The 14,309-nt window shown below is 52.4% G+C and overlaps 1 protein-coding gene and 1 long non-coding RNA gene across 3 annotated transcripts in view; one reads left to right on the top strand and one right to left on the bottom strand.

Moving 5' to 3' along the window:
* Positions 1-1,131: 1,131 nt before the first annotated feature.
* Positions 1,132-14,309, top strand: part of TBX5 (T-box transcription factor 5) — a 45,431-nt gene continuing 32,253 nt past the window's right edge. The window contains exons 1-4 of one of the 2 annotated variants that reach the window (XM_063173304.1): positions 1,132-1,261; positions 8,624-8,799; positions 10,612-10,706; positions 13,240-13,359. In XM_063173304.1, the coding sequence (XP_063029374.1) occupies positions 8,653-8,799; positions 10,612-10,706; positions 13,240-13,359 (362 nt within the window). In that variant the 5' untranslated portion in view covers positions 1,132-1,261; positions 8,624-8,652. Of the gene's footprint in view, positions 1,262-5,997; positions 6,304-8,623; positions 8,800-10,611; positions 10,707-13,239; positions 13,360-14,309 lie in introns of those variants that run through there. The other variant, XM_063173303.1, reaches the window with a different exon arrangement.
* Positions 1,141-4,749, bottom strand: LOC134427460 (uncharacterized). The gene is made up of 3 exons (XR_010030181.1): positions 4,569-4,749; positions 2,440-2,519; positions 1,141-1,711 (listed from the first exon to the last, which is right to left on the bottom strand). It is a non-coding gene; the product is annotated as an uncharacterized LOC134427460 (long non-coding RNA).

Genomic DNA, 14,309 nt, shown 5'->3' with positions numbered 1-14,309 from the left:
TAATGGGCTCAGGGAGGGGAAAAGGGTTTTAATTGCAAACTTTTTTTTTTTTTTTTTTTTTTTTTTAAGGTAGCCAGAAGGGCGGGAAACAAAAAAAACCAAAAAACAAAACCCCAACAAACCAACAAAAACCAAATCCAAAACAGCCGAAACCACAAACTTTAAAAGAAAAACGCTATTCACCTGTAATTAAAAAAAAAAATAAAAAATTAAAAAATAAAAAAGCTCGAGCCAGGTATCTAGCCCCGAAGGCTCGTCTAAAGCAATTCTCCAGCACTAAATGCAGGATTTTGTAATGGAAATAATGACACGACAGAACTGTATTGGCGGGACTTTTATACAAATATTTTGTTGATAGCAACTCTCAGATCAATGCAGTCAGTCCCTGCCCCCATGGCTGAGGGGAAAGAAAATAGGAAACAATTGAGACAAAAAATCCAACACATATTAAAAAAAAAAAAAAACCAATAAGTGAATGGACAAAAATGCTTCCAGAGAAGAGGATTATTTTAAACACTTGTTTGTTCCCAGGTGCGTATTTCGCCAAAGCGAAAGGCGGCCAACAAAAGGGAAATAAAAGCAAAGAGAGAACTGGTCCGAGAGGGGAAGTAAATTATCTAAAAATGGGAAGGAAAAATAATAGTCCCTGCTAGGAGGAAGCTGGTTTTCTCTGAAAATACAGCAAGGAGAAAAAAAAATTAGCGTTGGGAAGCCACAAGTGCTGATGTCTCTGTGTTTTACCAGCCGGGCGTCCCTGGGCAGGGCGGCGGCCGAGGAGCCGCGAGAGAAACGCACAAACCTCCTCGGTTTGGTTCAGCCGACCCAAAAAGTGATTTTAAAGGGGTGTGGAGGGCGGGCGGGGGGAGAGCGAGTTCACGCTCGGCACTATTTCTTACTGCTGACACCTCGACCCCACTGCGAGCCGGCACCCCGGCCATCCATCCCCTTCCTGCGGCAAATCCCGCACGGAGAGAGCTGCGGGGACAGCCGGGGACAGCCGGGGACACCCAGCCAGGGACAGCCGGGACACCGTGCCCGGAGCTCCGGGGACAGCCAGGGACACCCAGCCAGGGACAGCCAGGGACACCCTGCCCGGGGCTGCGGTGACACCGTGCCCGGGGCTCCGGCCATGCGGGGCTCCAGAGCCGGGGCTCGCCGGGCCCGGGCAGTGCGGCCGGGGAGCTGAAAAACCAGGATCGAGCCCGGCAGGGCTGCAAGGAACCCGGGGGGGAACAGCCACAAAGCCACCATCCCCACCCAGGTAAGTGTTGCACGGTGTTTGGGGCCGTGGCTGCCGGAAAATGCGGGAGATTTGTATTTCTAGATAATATAGAAATATATATTTATATATATCTGGTGCATAGGCGGTGCGCGCACGCCGATCCGCTCGCCCGCCTTTTGCTGGCGCGCAGATTTGCGCCCACTCCCACTGAGCTGTGAGGAGGGTGGGGGCGCATTAAGCCTTGTGTGCACCCAAAAATCCCTCTTTAAACCCGGGGTAAAATGGAAATATCCGTATAAAACCAAACAGCGGATGGGGCAGGGGTGGTTCGAGCTGTTGGGCAAGTGTTTGTGAGGATCTCATCACCTGCACATCCGCACAGGCGATTTTTGTGCTGTGCCTGGGGGTGTTTCCGTGCACAAACAGCCGCGTTTATCCACGAGGAACTCTTGGATCTCAGCACTCGTGCCGTCACACTGCACGCTTAGCCTAAAGATACCAAATAAATAATATATGGAATAATGGGATATAAAATCGCTTAAAGGCTTGAGCGAAGAGGCATCGTGTGCGGGGGCGTGTTTGCAAACGGGGTGTCCGCACTCATGTGTGCACATCTGAACTTAAATACTGTATTTGCCTTAAATACCTGCATTTCCCTTAACAACCTGTATTTGCCTTAAATACCTGCATTTTCGGGTGGTTTTATCTGCATTCCTGCGTGTGCCCGTTCTGTGGCCCCTCATCCCCGCCGCTCTCATTCCCCGGCAGCAGCAGCAGCAGCAGCAGCAGCACGATCCGCGCTGCTCCAGCCTCGGAGGGACAGCGATTCCCATCCCTCAGGGCTGGGGGGACCTCAGGGGACACCAGGAGGTGATGCCGGCTGCGGGGGAGAACATTTGAGTTCTCATTTCGCCTGGGGTCCTATCCTTGGGGCGCTCGGTGCCAGCTGGAGAACCATCCTCGGTGGGTTTTTCTCTTTTCTCGGGATATTTTTCCCTCCATCCCGGACGTTTGGCACGGCCAGATCCAACCAATGTGGCGCACCAGGGTAAAAGGGGCCTTTCCTTCCCTAACCTCCTTAATTTTAATTTTTCCCCTCCATCCTCGCTGGTGCTTTTCCAGCAGGCCTGGCTCATCCAGACCCCTCAAAGCCGGGCTGGTGGTGCTGCCCCAGCCCCTCGGGCCGGGCAGGGCTGCGATGCCCGCTGGGAACTCACCTTGGCTCCCGCACGGCTCCTCGCTCTCCTTGGCTGCTGCTCTTTAATTCCTCGCTCCCTGTTCCTCCTCCTTTCTTTTTCTGTCGGAGGAAAAAACGCTTTAGTGCATTTTTCTCTATATACGTGTGTGTGTTTTATTTCCTGCTATTTTTCCTTTTATTTTTTTCCTTTTATTTTTCCTTTCATTTTTTCCTTTTATTTTTTATTTTTAATTTTTAAAATTTGAGTGAAATCTTCCTGCTACCACCGCGTGTGCATCCTAAAATTCCTCCAGATGAAGGGAGGGCTGGGACACGGGGCAGCGCCAGCGGCATCTCTGGCTGCACTTGGAGTGATCTGGAGGGTTTTGATTTTTTTTTTTTCCCCTTGTCAATCTCCTTTGGCAAATAATCGCCTGGACTTACTACTTTTTTTTTTTTTTTCCCTTTTTTTTCCCCTTATATTTTTTTATTTAATCAGAGCAAATAATTGGCTCCCGAAGCACACTTGAATCCGTGCAAATAACCAGGTTATCATTTGCTATATATAGCCCAGCGTGCTTGCTTCCAGAGGCGCCTGAGCGTTCATTGGACAAGTTTCCTGCTCACTCTCACTGAATTATTTGTTTAGAAAAAGAAATTCAGCTGAATAATGCCGATCCCGTTGGATTATTTAAGTTGTGGTGAAGAGGGAGTTTTGTTTCTGTTTTCCTCTTTTCCTGCTCGAGGATGAGGGGGTTTCCCTGACATTTCCAGAGGCTCAGTTCCTGCTGGGATATGCTATAAAACCCCTCACACCCGCATGTCTGAGTCTGCCTCGTGAATATCTATATTTATATATATAAACATACATCATATAGAGGTCGCACACACCCAGCCACGGTTATTCTGCGTTTCACCGAATGGATTTCTTTTTGGGAAGAAAAAAAAAAAAAAGGCACAGGAATTTCCCTGATAGAGCTTTAAAAAGAGGAGAATAATACAAATTAACCTTCCATTACTGCTGCAGTCAACCATGACAGAATAGGCCAGTTGCGTGGTTGGTGACGTCTCCGTGTCCTATAGGAGCAAAGCTCGTGAGATAGCAGCTATCGCCTTGAACTCTCTATTTTATCGGAGTATGGCCGGTAATAAACAGTAATATTTAATTTGTCTGAGACCACAAACCGGCTTCGAGCTGGAAGGCTCCTCGCCTTGCCCTTCCAGTCCTGGGGGAGCCTGAGGGAGCCTGAATTTGCCGTTCTTTTTTTTCCCCCCAGCTGCTTTCTTTTTGTTTTTTGTTTTTTTTTTTTTTTTTTTTTTTTTTTTTTTTATTTTTTATTTTCTTTTTTTTTTCTCTTTCCCTCCTTGTCCACTCCTCCCCCCCCCAACCTGCAGACGGAAATAAATTCGATTTATTTGCATCGTTTTCAACTTGTCTTCAAGGTGTTTGAGAGCTAGTTTGGCACTGGAGAGGTGAGTGCTTTTCTAGGCAGCGGCCGTGCTCGGGTTCGCCTCTTCCGAACTTCAGCATTTTCACTTCTCCCTTCCTTTCCGCCCAGGGGAGGGAAGCTATTTTTCTCTGCCAGAAACCTTTCTCCTCGTTGCTTTTGCTTGTTTTTTTTTTTTTTTTTTTAAGGAAACCCCGCTGTCCTTTCGGGGATGCTGGCGGCACACGGGCCGGCCGCGCTCCCCGCGTGTTTCCCGCACCTCCTGCCCGCCTTTCCCGCTGCCTTTCCCCGCTTTTCCCTCGGGTTTGCACCTCTCGGAGCAGAGCCCAGGCCAGGGAAAGGCTCCTCGGAGCCCTCGCTCGCCCCAGGCCGGGGCTCCCTCGCCGCTTTCCCCGCAGGGCAATGAGCGCCCGCTTTGCTGCCTGGTTTATTTGTGTTTGGAAGCGCTGCGCGGCTCCTTTCCCCTCGAAAAAATAATGAAATATGGGACAAGCTTGGCTCTGTTTGTTTAAGTAGCATTCTCTGGCTTATTCTCTGCGGCTACAAGTGCAGTTATTTTATTATTCTTATTTGCGAGGGTTTACTGTTGGCTGTTTCTTCTCAAGTAGCTGCTGGGACTGGCGTGCACATGGGAAGGGTTTGGGAGATGCCAAACTTCACCCGCAGCCGCGCCCCCCTCCCCGAGAGCCGCTCGGAGCCCCCAGACCTTCCCCTTCCTCACCTCAAACTTTCAGAGGGCTCCGGTGTTATCGCGCCCTGCCAGGGTGGATTTGCCGAAAATTTCCTCGAAACGCCAAAAAAAAAACAACAAACAACAAAAAGAGAAATTGTCTGAGAGGTAGAAAAGAGTGAGGGATTTTTTTTTTTTTTTGGATGGGACAGAGCGGCGAGCAGAGGGTGGGGGCAGCAGCAGGAGGAGGAGGAGGGTGGGCAGAGCAGATCTGAACCATGCCATTTATTCCGAGTCTTATCAAAAATCCGCCTCGCCAATCTGGTTCTCTTCAGCCTGCAGAATGCGACAGGGAGGCTGTTTACCCTGCGCTGACCTATTCAACTTTACCCTCCCAATAATACATTAAAAAAAAAAAAAAAAAAAAAAAAAGAAAGAAAGAGAGGGAGCGAAGGAAGATGCAGATAAACCCGCAGCCCCTCTCCACGCTGACGGCTTGATTATTTGAGCTCCGGGGGGCTGCGGCCCTCGGCCGTGGCAGCGCGGCCAGGGGTGAGGAAGAGGATGGCAAAGGGCAGGGGAAGGAGCCTGGATGCGGCCACAAGCGGGGACAGGGGACACAGCCCCGCGGACGCAGCCCGGGGCCATCGGTGCCGCCGCGCCGCTGGTTTTGGGGGGTTGCACTCATTAGGAAAATCTATTTTAGGGGAACATCCCGCACCCCCCAATAAAAGGCCTCTGTGAGCAGCAGCAAATTTCGAGCCGGGTTTAAATCCACACCTCCGGGCTGCCCGTGAGGGCGGGAGGGGGAACTGGGGGTGGTGCGAGGTTCGCGCAGCCAGCGGTTTATTTAGGGCTGGGGGGGCAGGATATTCCCAGCCGCTGAATTTTCTCTTTGGTTGGGAGAGATGGATGGAGGAGGGAGGGAGGGAAGGAGGGAGGGAGCGGGGAAGGAGGTAAAGGAGAGGGGGAGGGTTGCTGGGGAGTTTGATGATTGTCTTTGTGCCTTGTTCTTGTTTGCCGGCCAGAAAAATAGGCTGGAAAAGGAGGTTTGGGGGGGAGGGGGCGGGAGGGAGGGCTGTGGGAGAGGGAGTCTCTCCGGAGCAGGATCCCAGCTGGTTGGGCAGCGGGTCCCGGCACTTGGCGAGCGGAGCTGGACGAGCCCACGTCACCTCCGCGCTGCGCTGCGCTCGGCTCCTCCGCGCCCCGCGCCGGCTCCGCGCCCGGCGGCAGCGCCGCGAACCTGCCCGGAGCAGCGGGGCTCGCCCGCCGCCACAAACTTTTTTCTTCTTCTTCTTCTTTTTTTCCGAGAGGGTGCTGCTTTCTTTTTCCGCTCTTTCGCCCTCTCGCTCTCTCTCTCTTTTTTTTTTTTTTTTTTTTTTTTTTTTTTTTTTAATGACTATTTTTAATTTTTAAATTATTTTTAGCTGGGCAGCAGCGAGAGTGGGCCGGGGAGAGCTGCATCAGATCAGGCTGAGAAAAGGGTGGGGGTGGGGGCATTATCTTGGTCTCAGGATCCTTTCTAGCGCGTCTGACAACCTGGAAGTGTTTGGAGAGAGCAGGGGGGAGAGAGAGAGAGAGAGAGAGAGAGAAGCAGGCTTGCATTGGATAGATTTTTTTCTTCCAGGCTGTGTTTTCACATGCTGATCCGCAAATATAAATAAATAAAAGGAAATATGCACACGAGAAGCCTGATCCCATTGTAATTTCCATTGCAAACGGGGGAAATAGAGCCACACATTATATATGTGGAGATGCATTGATTGCATGGAACTCAACGAGCAAGGTAACGGCTCTTGCATTGCCACGTCTGTCCGTCGGGCTCGGTCTGTCCGTCCGTGTGTGCGGGTGCGTGAGCGAGGCACAGCGAGAGCGGGGGCACCGCGAGGCCTCGGCAGCGGCGGGGAAAGCAGCGGGGGCTGCTCTGCCCAGCGCTCCTCGGGCTCGGGGAGGGCCAGCAACAAAAGCAGAGGGTGGTGATTTCATTTCTTTCATTTCATTTTATAAATTTTCCCCCCTCCTTGGGCTTTTTTCCTCCCGCAAACCCCACTCGGCGCTACTTTAGCAAAGGGAGATGCATTCTTCATCCAGCCACCGCGGCCTGGTTCTGTCAAGCTCCATTTCTTCTCAGAAGCTCTTTTAAGGGGAAAAAAAAAATAAGAAAAAAGAAATTAGAAGCCACGGATCGCCAAATGCTCTTAGTTGTGGGGTTATTTTTTGTCGTCACACCTTCTGTTTTTAAAATTATGAATATTTTTATATCTGCTTAATTATGTCTGGGCGCGGAGAGCATCGAGGAGGCTTCGCTGGGCTGGGCTGCGCTGCCATGGCTGGGTCCCTCTTTGTTTTAATAAACACGCTTTAGGGTTTTTTATTATTATTTTCCCTCGCTCTACCCCCTAACCTCGCCAGCTCTGAGGGAACCATAGCTCCAAGCTGGAGAGAAATCGATTAAAAAATGCATAAGCGGCGCTTCGCAAAGCAAGGGGGAAGAAAAGCCCAAACAAACAAGACACCACAACAGTCCAGGAGGAGAAAAAAAAGAAAAAAAAAAAAAGGAGGAGGAGGAGGAGGGGAAGAGAAAAGCCTTAAATGGTCCCTGGAGCTGCGGCTCTGCCCCCGCGGGCTGGGCCCGGGCCCGGCTCCCGCAGCGCCCCGCGCACTTTCCGCGCTCTCGCTTCGCCCTCGGCTCCGGGGCCGGGAGAAACCTTCGGGAAGAGAGGGAAGGAGGGAGGGACGGGCACGGGCCGTGCCTGCACGAGCTGCAGCTCCAGGGGTGCGGACCTGCGGTCCCCTCGCTTTTTGGCCTTTTAAATTATAAATCCGTCCGTGGGTGCGTTCCCCACCACTAGCGGGGAAGAGAATTTTCTCCCCCCTCCCTTCCACTCCCAATTTTCCTTCGCTTTTAAAGGAGAATTGCCTTTTTCTCGCTCTCTCTGCTTGATTTTGAACAGCTTTCAAATATCGTTGCAGGGCGAAGAACTCATTTAAAAACATTCTCATGTATTTAAACCCAATATTGCCTCCATATGGTTGGCCTTTCAAAACTGAATCCCCTTCTTTGAAACATGCAAGAAATATTTTTTTAAAGCAGCTAAAACTCCCAACTCCTTAAAAACAATAAAAACCTAACAGATAATTCAATGGCTTTTATCTTTTTTGGTGGGTTTTTTTTTTTTTTATGTTGCTATGAAACTTTTACCGTTCCTGATAGAGCCTTTAAAACTAAGTCAAAATACAGCTTTAAAACTCACTGCGGTTACTCACATCAGATATAAAACCTTGTAATTTTAAAGGTCGTTTTCTCTGCTGGTGCAGTTTTATCCTAAATGCTCTGGCTTAGTTCAGTCCAGCCCCAATTCCATCCCCCGTTCACCAGCCCGAGTTACCTCTCACAGCGTTTGTCCAATTGATTTATTTGCATTTTTATATTGTGATTTTCTCGTTTCTTGTAACTGCCGCGGCTAAGAGAAGGACAGGCTTTTAAAATTATTCCTGTTTTATGAGAGGTGCAAAAAGTTGAATTTTCCTTGGGAATTGGGTGCTAGAAGTGGCCTCTTGTGTCAGCGGTGTTCTCCTGCTCCAAACCGGAGCGGGGTGAACGCTTCCCCTTCCCTGGGAGCAAAGTTGGGACTTTCAACCCCCCGGGCCGCAGCGATTCGGGAGGAATTGGAGGTGGCCAAGCCTCTGGAGGTTGTGGGGTTCGAGGTGGGGGCTCCAGAGCCGTTTGTGCCACTCGCTGCTCGTTCCGCAGCCCCTCGGGCGCTGCCAGGCAGCCCTAAAAACGCGCTGTTTACCTTTTCCAAAAAGATGCATTCAATAATACCGCCTCCCCCTTCCCCTCCCTCCCCACACCCCCCCGAGCCCCCCCCAAATCCTATCATCCCTTGCGGGCTGCGATAATAAATAAAAGTCTTTATTTCTCCCTCTCCCAAAGTTAAAGGGCCTTGCGAGTGTTAAAGTGAGTGTTGGGATGGTCGGGGCAGCCCCGGCCGGCGCTGCTCTCGCTCGGAGCCACCCCGCCCGATCAAAATCTATCTTTTATTAAACGTCAGCATTGACTTGTGCGTCTCTTATCTCTGCTCTCTCCCGACGTGTGCCTGCAGTGGGGGATTCGGCGAAGGAAGCTCGTAACATGGCGGATAGCGAGGAAGGCTTCGGGCTGCCCAGCACGCCGGCCGATGCGGAGGCCAAGGAGCTGCAGGCCGAGGGCAAGCAGGACACGCAGCTGGGCAACACCAGCAAGTCACCCACCTCACCCCAGGCAGCCTTCACCCAGCAGGTAAGCGCCCGTGCTGCTCCCCTTGCACCCCATCCCTGTTCTATTCGCTCATTGCCCCCTCTCCACCCCATCCCCGTTCCATTCGCTCATTGCCCCTTTTCCACCCCATCCCTGTATCATTCGCTGGTTTCCCCCTTTTCCACCCCATCCCTGTATCATTCGCTGGTTTCCCCCTTTTCCACCCCATCCCTGTTCTATTCGCTCTTTTCCCCCTTTTCCCCCATCCCTGTTCCATTCTCTCATTGCCCCTTTCCCCCCCATCCCTGTTCCATTCGCTGTTTGCCCCCTTTTCCACCCCATCCCTGTTCCATTCGCTCATTGCCCCTTTTCCCCCCATCCCTGTTCCATTCCCCCTTTTCCCCGCGGTTTGCCTCCTTCCCAGCCGGGGGTTGGGGGAATTTAGGCCCCACGCGTGGGTAAAGCCTCGCCTGGCCGTGGGCTCACCCTCCTGCCGAGTTATTTGAGGTCGTGCTCCAGCGCCAAAGCTGCGGGGATGTGCCCGGGAGAGATTTGGGGGTGTGGAGGAGCAGGAGGGGAGCAGGACCCCAAAACACAGCGAGGGGAGCCCGGCCTGCAGCGGCACCCCCACACCCACCAGTGTCCGTGCCCGAGTGGGCGAATGCACGGGAGAACACCCACACGGTGGAGACGCCCTTATATTTATATATAAATGTGTATATTTTGTACATACCCACATCTGCGCCCCTCGGACCCCCGGGCGGGCACAGCGGGCACTCAGCGCGGGCTGAGCCACGCGTGGGCACCCCCAGAGCGACACTTGGGGGGTCCCTGGTGCCCTCCCTCAGCCCTGGCCCCCCTGGCGCTGTGTGGGCTCCGTGCTCCGAGCCAGCCCTCGGCTTCTCCCCGTGCTGGGAGCCCTGGCAAGGGAGGGGAGAAATGCGAGGAAAGGAGATTTTCACCTCGGTCCGTGCTGTGGGGTCCCCTGGCAGTGCCCCCGATAGATCCCGCTGCCCAAGGGGTGGGCAGGAAGCTCGGCAGGGCCAGAGCGGGCACCGGGGGTGTTTGGAAAGCGACCCCCGAGGTCTGAGGGGCTTTTTTAGTAAGGGCGAGAGGCGCTTGGTTCGGCCGCGGGTGTCCCCTGTGCCTCCCAGCCCGGCTGCAGGGATGTGCTGTCCCCACGGTGCATCGAGACAATCAGGGCCCGAGAGGAGCAGGGTGACAGCCACGCCGCTCTGGCCTGTAAATCACTCGCGGGACGGTGTCAGTCTCCTCCGCTTGGCTCTGGGAGCGGCCGGGCGGGGATTTCTCCGGGAGGATGCGGTGGGAGCCGGCTCAGGGGCTCTCTGCCCGCAGGACCCCGCTCCAGGCCTGCCCTGAGCGGCATCCCGGGGATCCGGCCTGCAAACCCTCCGGCCTGCAAACCCTCCGGCCGCAAACCCCTCCGGCCCGCAAACCCTCCGTCCTTCAAACCCCTCCGGCCTGCAAACCCTGCGGCCGGCTCTGGGCAGGGTTAGCCCGGGAGTGCCCCGAGCTCGGCCCGCAGAGCCCGGCCCTTCCCTGCCCGCTCCCGGCTGGGCCGTGCGGGGCCGTGCGGAGCCCGGCTCCCCTCGGGGCTGTCCCTGCTCCCCTCGGGGCTGTCCCTGCTCCCCTCGGGGTTGTCCCCGCTTCTCTCGGGGCTGTGCCCGCTGCTCTCCGAGCTGTCTCCGCTGCCCTCAGGGCTGTCCCGGCTCCCCTCGGGTTTGTCCCCATGGCTCTCGGGGTTGTCCCTGCTCCCCTCGGGGCTGTCCCCGCTCCCCTCGGGGCTGTCCCCGCTGCCCTCGGGCTGACGCTCTGTGCCTCCCCGCTCCGCAGGGCATGGAGGGCATCAAGGTGTTTTTGCACGAACGCGAGTTGTGGCTGAAGTTCCACGAGGTGGGCACGGAGATGATCATAACCAAGGCCGGCAGGTAAGAGCAGGGGGACTCCGCGGTGCCCTCGGTGTTTGCGGGGACGGGCAGGGGGACAACCCCGCCTGGATGGGGACAGCGGGCACCTCCCTGGCCCGGGGACAGTCACACCTCTGGTGTCCGTGTGTGTGTGTGTGCCACTGCCCGGCCGTGCAGAGCCCTCCCTGCCTGCAGAGAGGCGGCAGAAATTGTTTCTTCTGGCTTCTTTCTCAACCAGAACAGTTGGGTCATTAATTCCGACTTCAGGCCTTTGGAAACTTTCCAGGCGAACGCGAGTTGCAACCACTTGGCCAAAAAGCAAACTTTGTTTAGAGCAGCTCGCTGGGCCATTATTATTACTATTACTAGTACTATTACTATTACTATTACTATTACTATTACTATTACTATTACTATTACTATTACTATTACTATTACTATTGGTGCACTTTGGCTCTTCTGCTTGCCCCCCCCCAAAGTTTCATGCCGTTTTACAGAGTTTTTTATTTATTTCTGCTCACTCTGGAGCGAATATTCCCATCTCAGCCACTTCACCCCTTTTAAAAGTCGAGGCGGTCTTAAGCTACTGTTTATAGAGAGAGAAGAAAGCTGTTTAGATGCAGAGATAGATGCGTCCGCAAATAAATATCATGTGGGTGTGTTTCTGTGCGGGTGTTTATCTGCGTGGGTGTGCGGCAAAATATGCAGCCTTGCAAATCCAACTTTATTGGGGTTTAATCGATTCCATGACCGGCCGTGTAAACCTGATCCGCAGATATTTATATGCGGACGAGGGTATTTTTGAGGGGATTTAACATTATCCTGGATATTAACGTGGTGGAGGGTTGTTAAATTGAAGAGTGGCCAGCGAGACGCAGTAAAAAAGTCTCTCCAGTCCTATCAACAAATTGGGGGCAGCCCGAGGGAGGATTTTTCGTTGTGATTTTCAATTAGAATTCTTGGAGGAAAAGGGAAAAAGGCTCCACGTGTAGGAATAGTTTCAGATTGTAGGGACGCAATCAACAGGGCAGAATCAAACTTTCGTTTTGCTCTGTCAGCTGGTATTTGTTGTATTTGCCTGAAGAGGGAGGGGAGAAAATAAATATCGAGCTGGTTGGATAAAGTTTTAGCGAATGGATCTCGCCTTCCCCTTGAACCTCGCTGCTGCAAAAATGGATTTGAGAGGGGTTTGTGGCCAAGGGGACATGGGATGGAGTCGGTGCTGGGATCTCCCGATAAAAACCCCGGTTCACAGGGACAAAAAAAAAAAAAAAAAAAAAAATTCCAACTCCGAAGGGAGACAGAAACCACCTTGCAGAAATTTCAAACAAAAATCTCTGTGGACAGAGATCTCATCTGGAGGGCAATAAAAGAGACATTTACAGGCAGGGCTCGAGGGGAGATGCGGGCTCGGTTTCCTTATTTACATCCTTGCCCGTGGTTCTCGTTCAAGTCCCTGGTCGCGCTGCTCAGGTGTTTTCCATGGAGTTACAGATTAATCTCCAGCTGGAATTTGGTTTCTCCTCCCTTAAAAAGTTTAAGTTCAACACTTGCTTCCTTCGTTGGGCGCTTTTCGCCCCCCTACAACTTTTTAGAGCCGAATTAAAGCCCAGCCCAGGTGCCCCACGGCAGCGATACGATCCGAGCCTCGGAGAAGAGCGAGGTATTTTTAGAGGTGTGGGACTTTTCTCTTTTTTTTTGTTGTTTATGCGTGTTTTAAGTCCAGGGCTCCATTTTCATCTGCTTTATTTTTAAATATTTGGAAAGCTCGAACTAAAATAACAGCAGTGGTTTAAGTGCCTGCCTTGCAGTAATGGAAAATATTTCGAAAAGCCCCTGCCTTGTGTGTATCCGAGGGTTTCCAAGGATTTGTCAGGTGTGTTTGCTGCTGTCTCGGGGTGATCGCAGTGCTGTTCACGGATTTTCTCTTCCACCTGAGTGCGTGCAGGTTTTTTGCTCGTTATCTGTCCCTAGAACCTCGAGGTGTTCATATTAATGTATTTTAAAATATTTATATTTCTATATATGTAATATATGAGAACATATTTCTATAAACATATACATTTATAGAAAGGTATATAAATATAATTTTTATAGGAGTATCTATATTGTAACTTTTATTTTAAAACTTTTATTTGGCAAATTTCCTCTCCTGTTCCAGCGGTTTATGGAGGGAGGGAAGTAACTTGCTTCCTAAAGTTCTCACGCTCAGATTTATTAAAAAAACCCCAGAGATTCAAAACTTTAGTGAAAGAAATAATTAGTAAAAATACGAATAGATTAACAGATACACGAGGAGGTGAATAAACAAACACGCCAGCCTCGAAATTCCGATTTTGGTTTGATAAATCACCCGGTTTGCCTGGATGGGAACCCAGCACCACCCAAACCTGTCCCAAATGCCTTCCCAGGGGAAGATCCACCTGGGGACGGGGTTTAACCCTTTTGTTAAATGTTAAATGTTCCCTCCAATGTCTCCTCCTCGCACACACACGAAACCACCCTGGCAAACTTTCTTTTTTTACTTATATTTATTTATTTATTTCTTCAACAGGCGAATGTTCCCCAGCTACAAAGTGAAGGTCACTGGACTGAATCCAAAGACCAAGTACATCCTGCTGATGGATATTGTACCGGCGGATGACCACAGATACAAATTCGCCGATAACAAATGGTAGGCACGCCTGGGGGGACAGGGACGACATCTCTGGGGCTGCCCGAGGTGGGAGAAATCCTTCAATCAGCGGCTCGTCCTTCTTTTTCCGTGCAAAATGTTGGGCTGCAGGAGCCTCACCTGGGCATAGTAGGGTGCTACCACAGCCCCTGGGACAAAAATGCATCCAAAAAAAGGGGGGAAACAGCAGGAATTCTGTCGCAATTAACGAATCCTGTTTGACGATGAAATTATTTGCTATTGTGGAGCTGATGGTTTAATTATATTAAGGAAGGGAATATCGCCGGGCAGGAAAACCTTTAAGGATTGATTCTTTGCTCCTGGCCGTAATTAGGGAAAGGGGGAAGGATGGGGTTAAACGTGCGGGCGGCGAGAGCCATCTCCGACGGGAAAGGTGCCAAAGAGCTCAGTAATTCCCCGAGCCAGCCGTGCTGGAAATGCCTTTTCTCCTTCTCCCCGGCACGGGGTACCTGGGGGCGAGGGGACGGAGGGGCAGCAGGAAACCCACGGGAGGAACCGCAGGAAGGGATGGATGGGGGAACAGGAACCCACGGGAGGAACCCCAGGAAGGGATGGATGGGGGAACAGGAGCCCACGGGAGGAACCGCAGGAAGGGATGGATGGGGGAACAGGAACCCACGGGAGGAACCCCAGGAAGGGATGGATGGGGGAACAGGAGCCCACGGGAGGAACCGCAGGAAGGGATGGATGGGGGAACAGGAATCCACGGGAGGAACCCCAGGAAGGGATGGAAGGGGGAACAGGAACCCACGGGAGGGCATGGACGGGAGCAGGACCCCCAAAAGGGGATGGCCGGGAGTAGGAACCCCAAGAGGGGACTGAAGGGAGCAGGAACCCATGGGAGGGGATGGACGAGAGCAGGAACCCCAGTAAGGGACAGACGGGGAGCAGGAGCCCACGGCAGGGGATGGATAGAAGCAGGAACCCCA

Source organism: Melospiza melodia, chromosome 20 (genome assembly GCF_035770615.1).
Source record: "Melospiza melodia melodia isolate bMelMel2 chromosome 20, bMelMel2.pri, whole genome shotgun sequence".
Classification (NCBI taxonomy): domain Eukaryota; kingdom Metazoa; phylum Chordata; class Aves; order Passeriformes; family Passerellidae; genus Melospiza; species Melospiza melodia.
The sequence above is the reverse complement of the archived record's forward strand: the minus strand, read 5'-3'. Positions and strand labels throughout refer to the sequence as shown.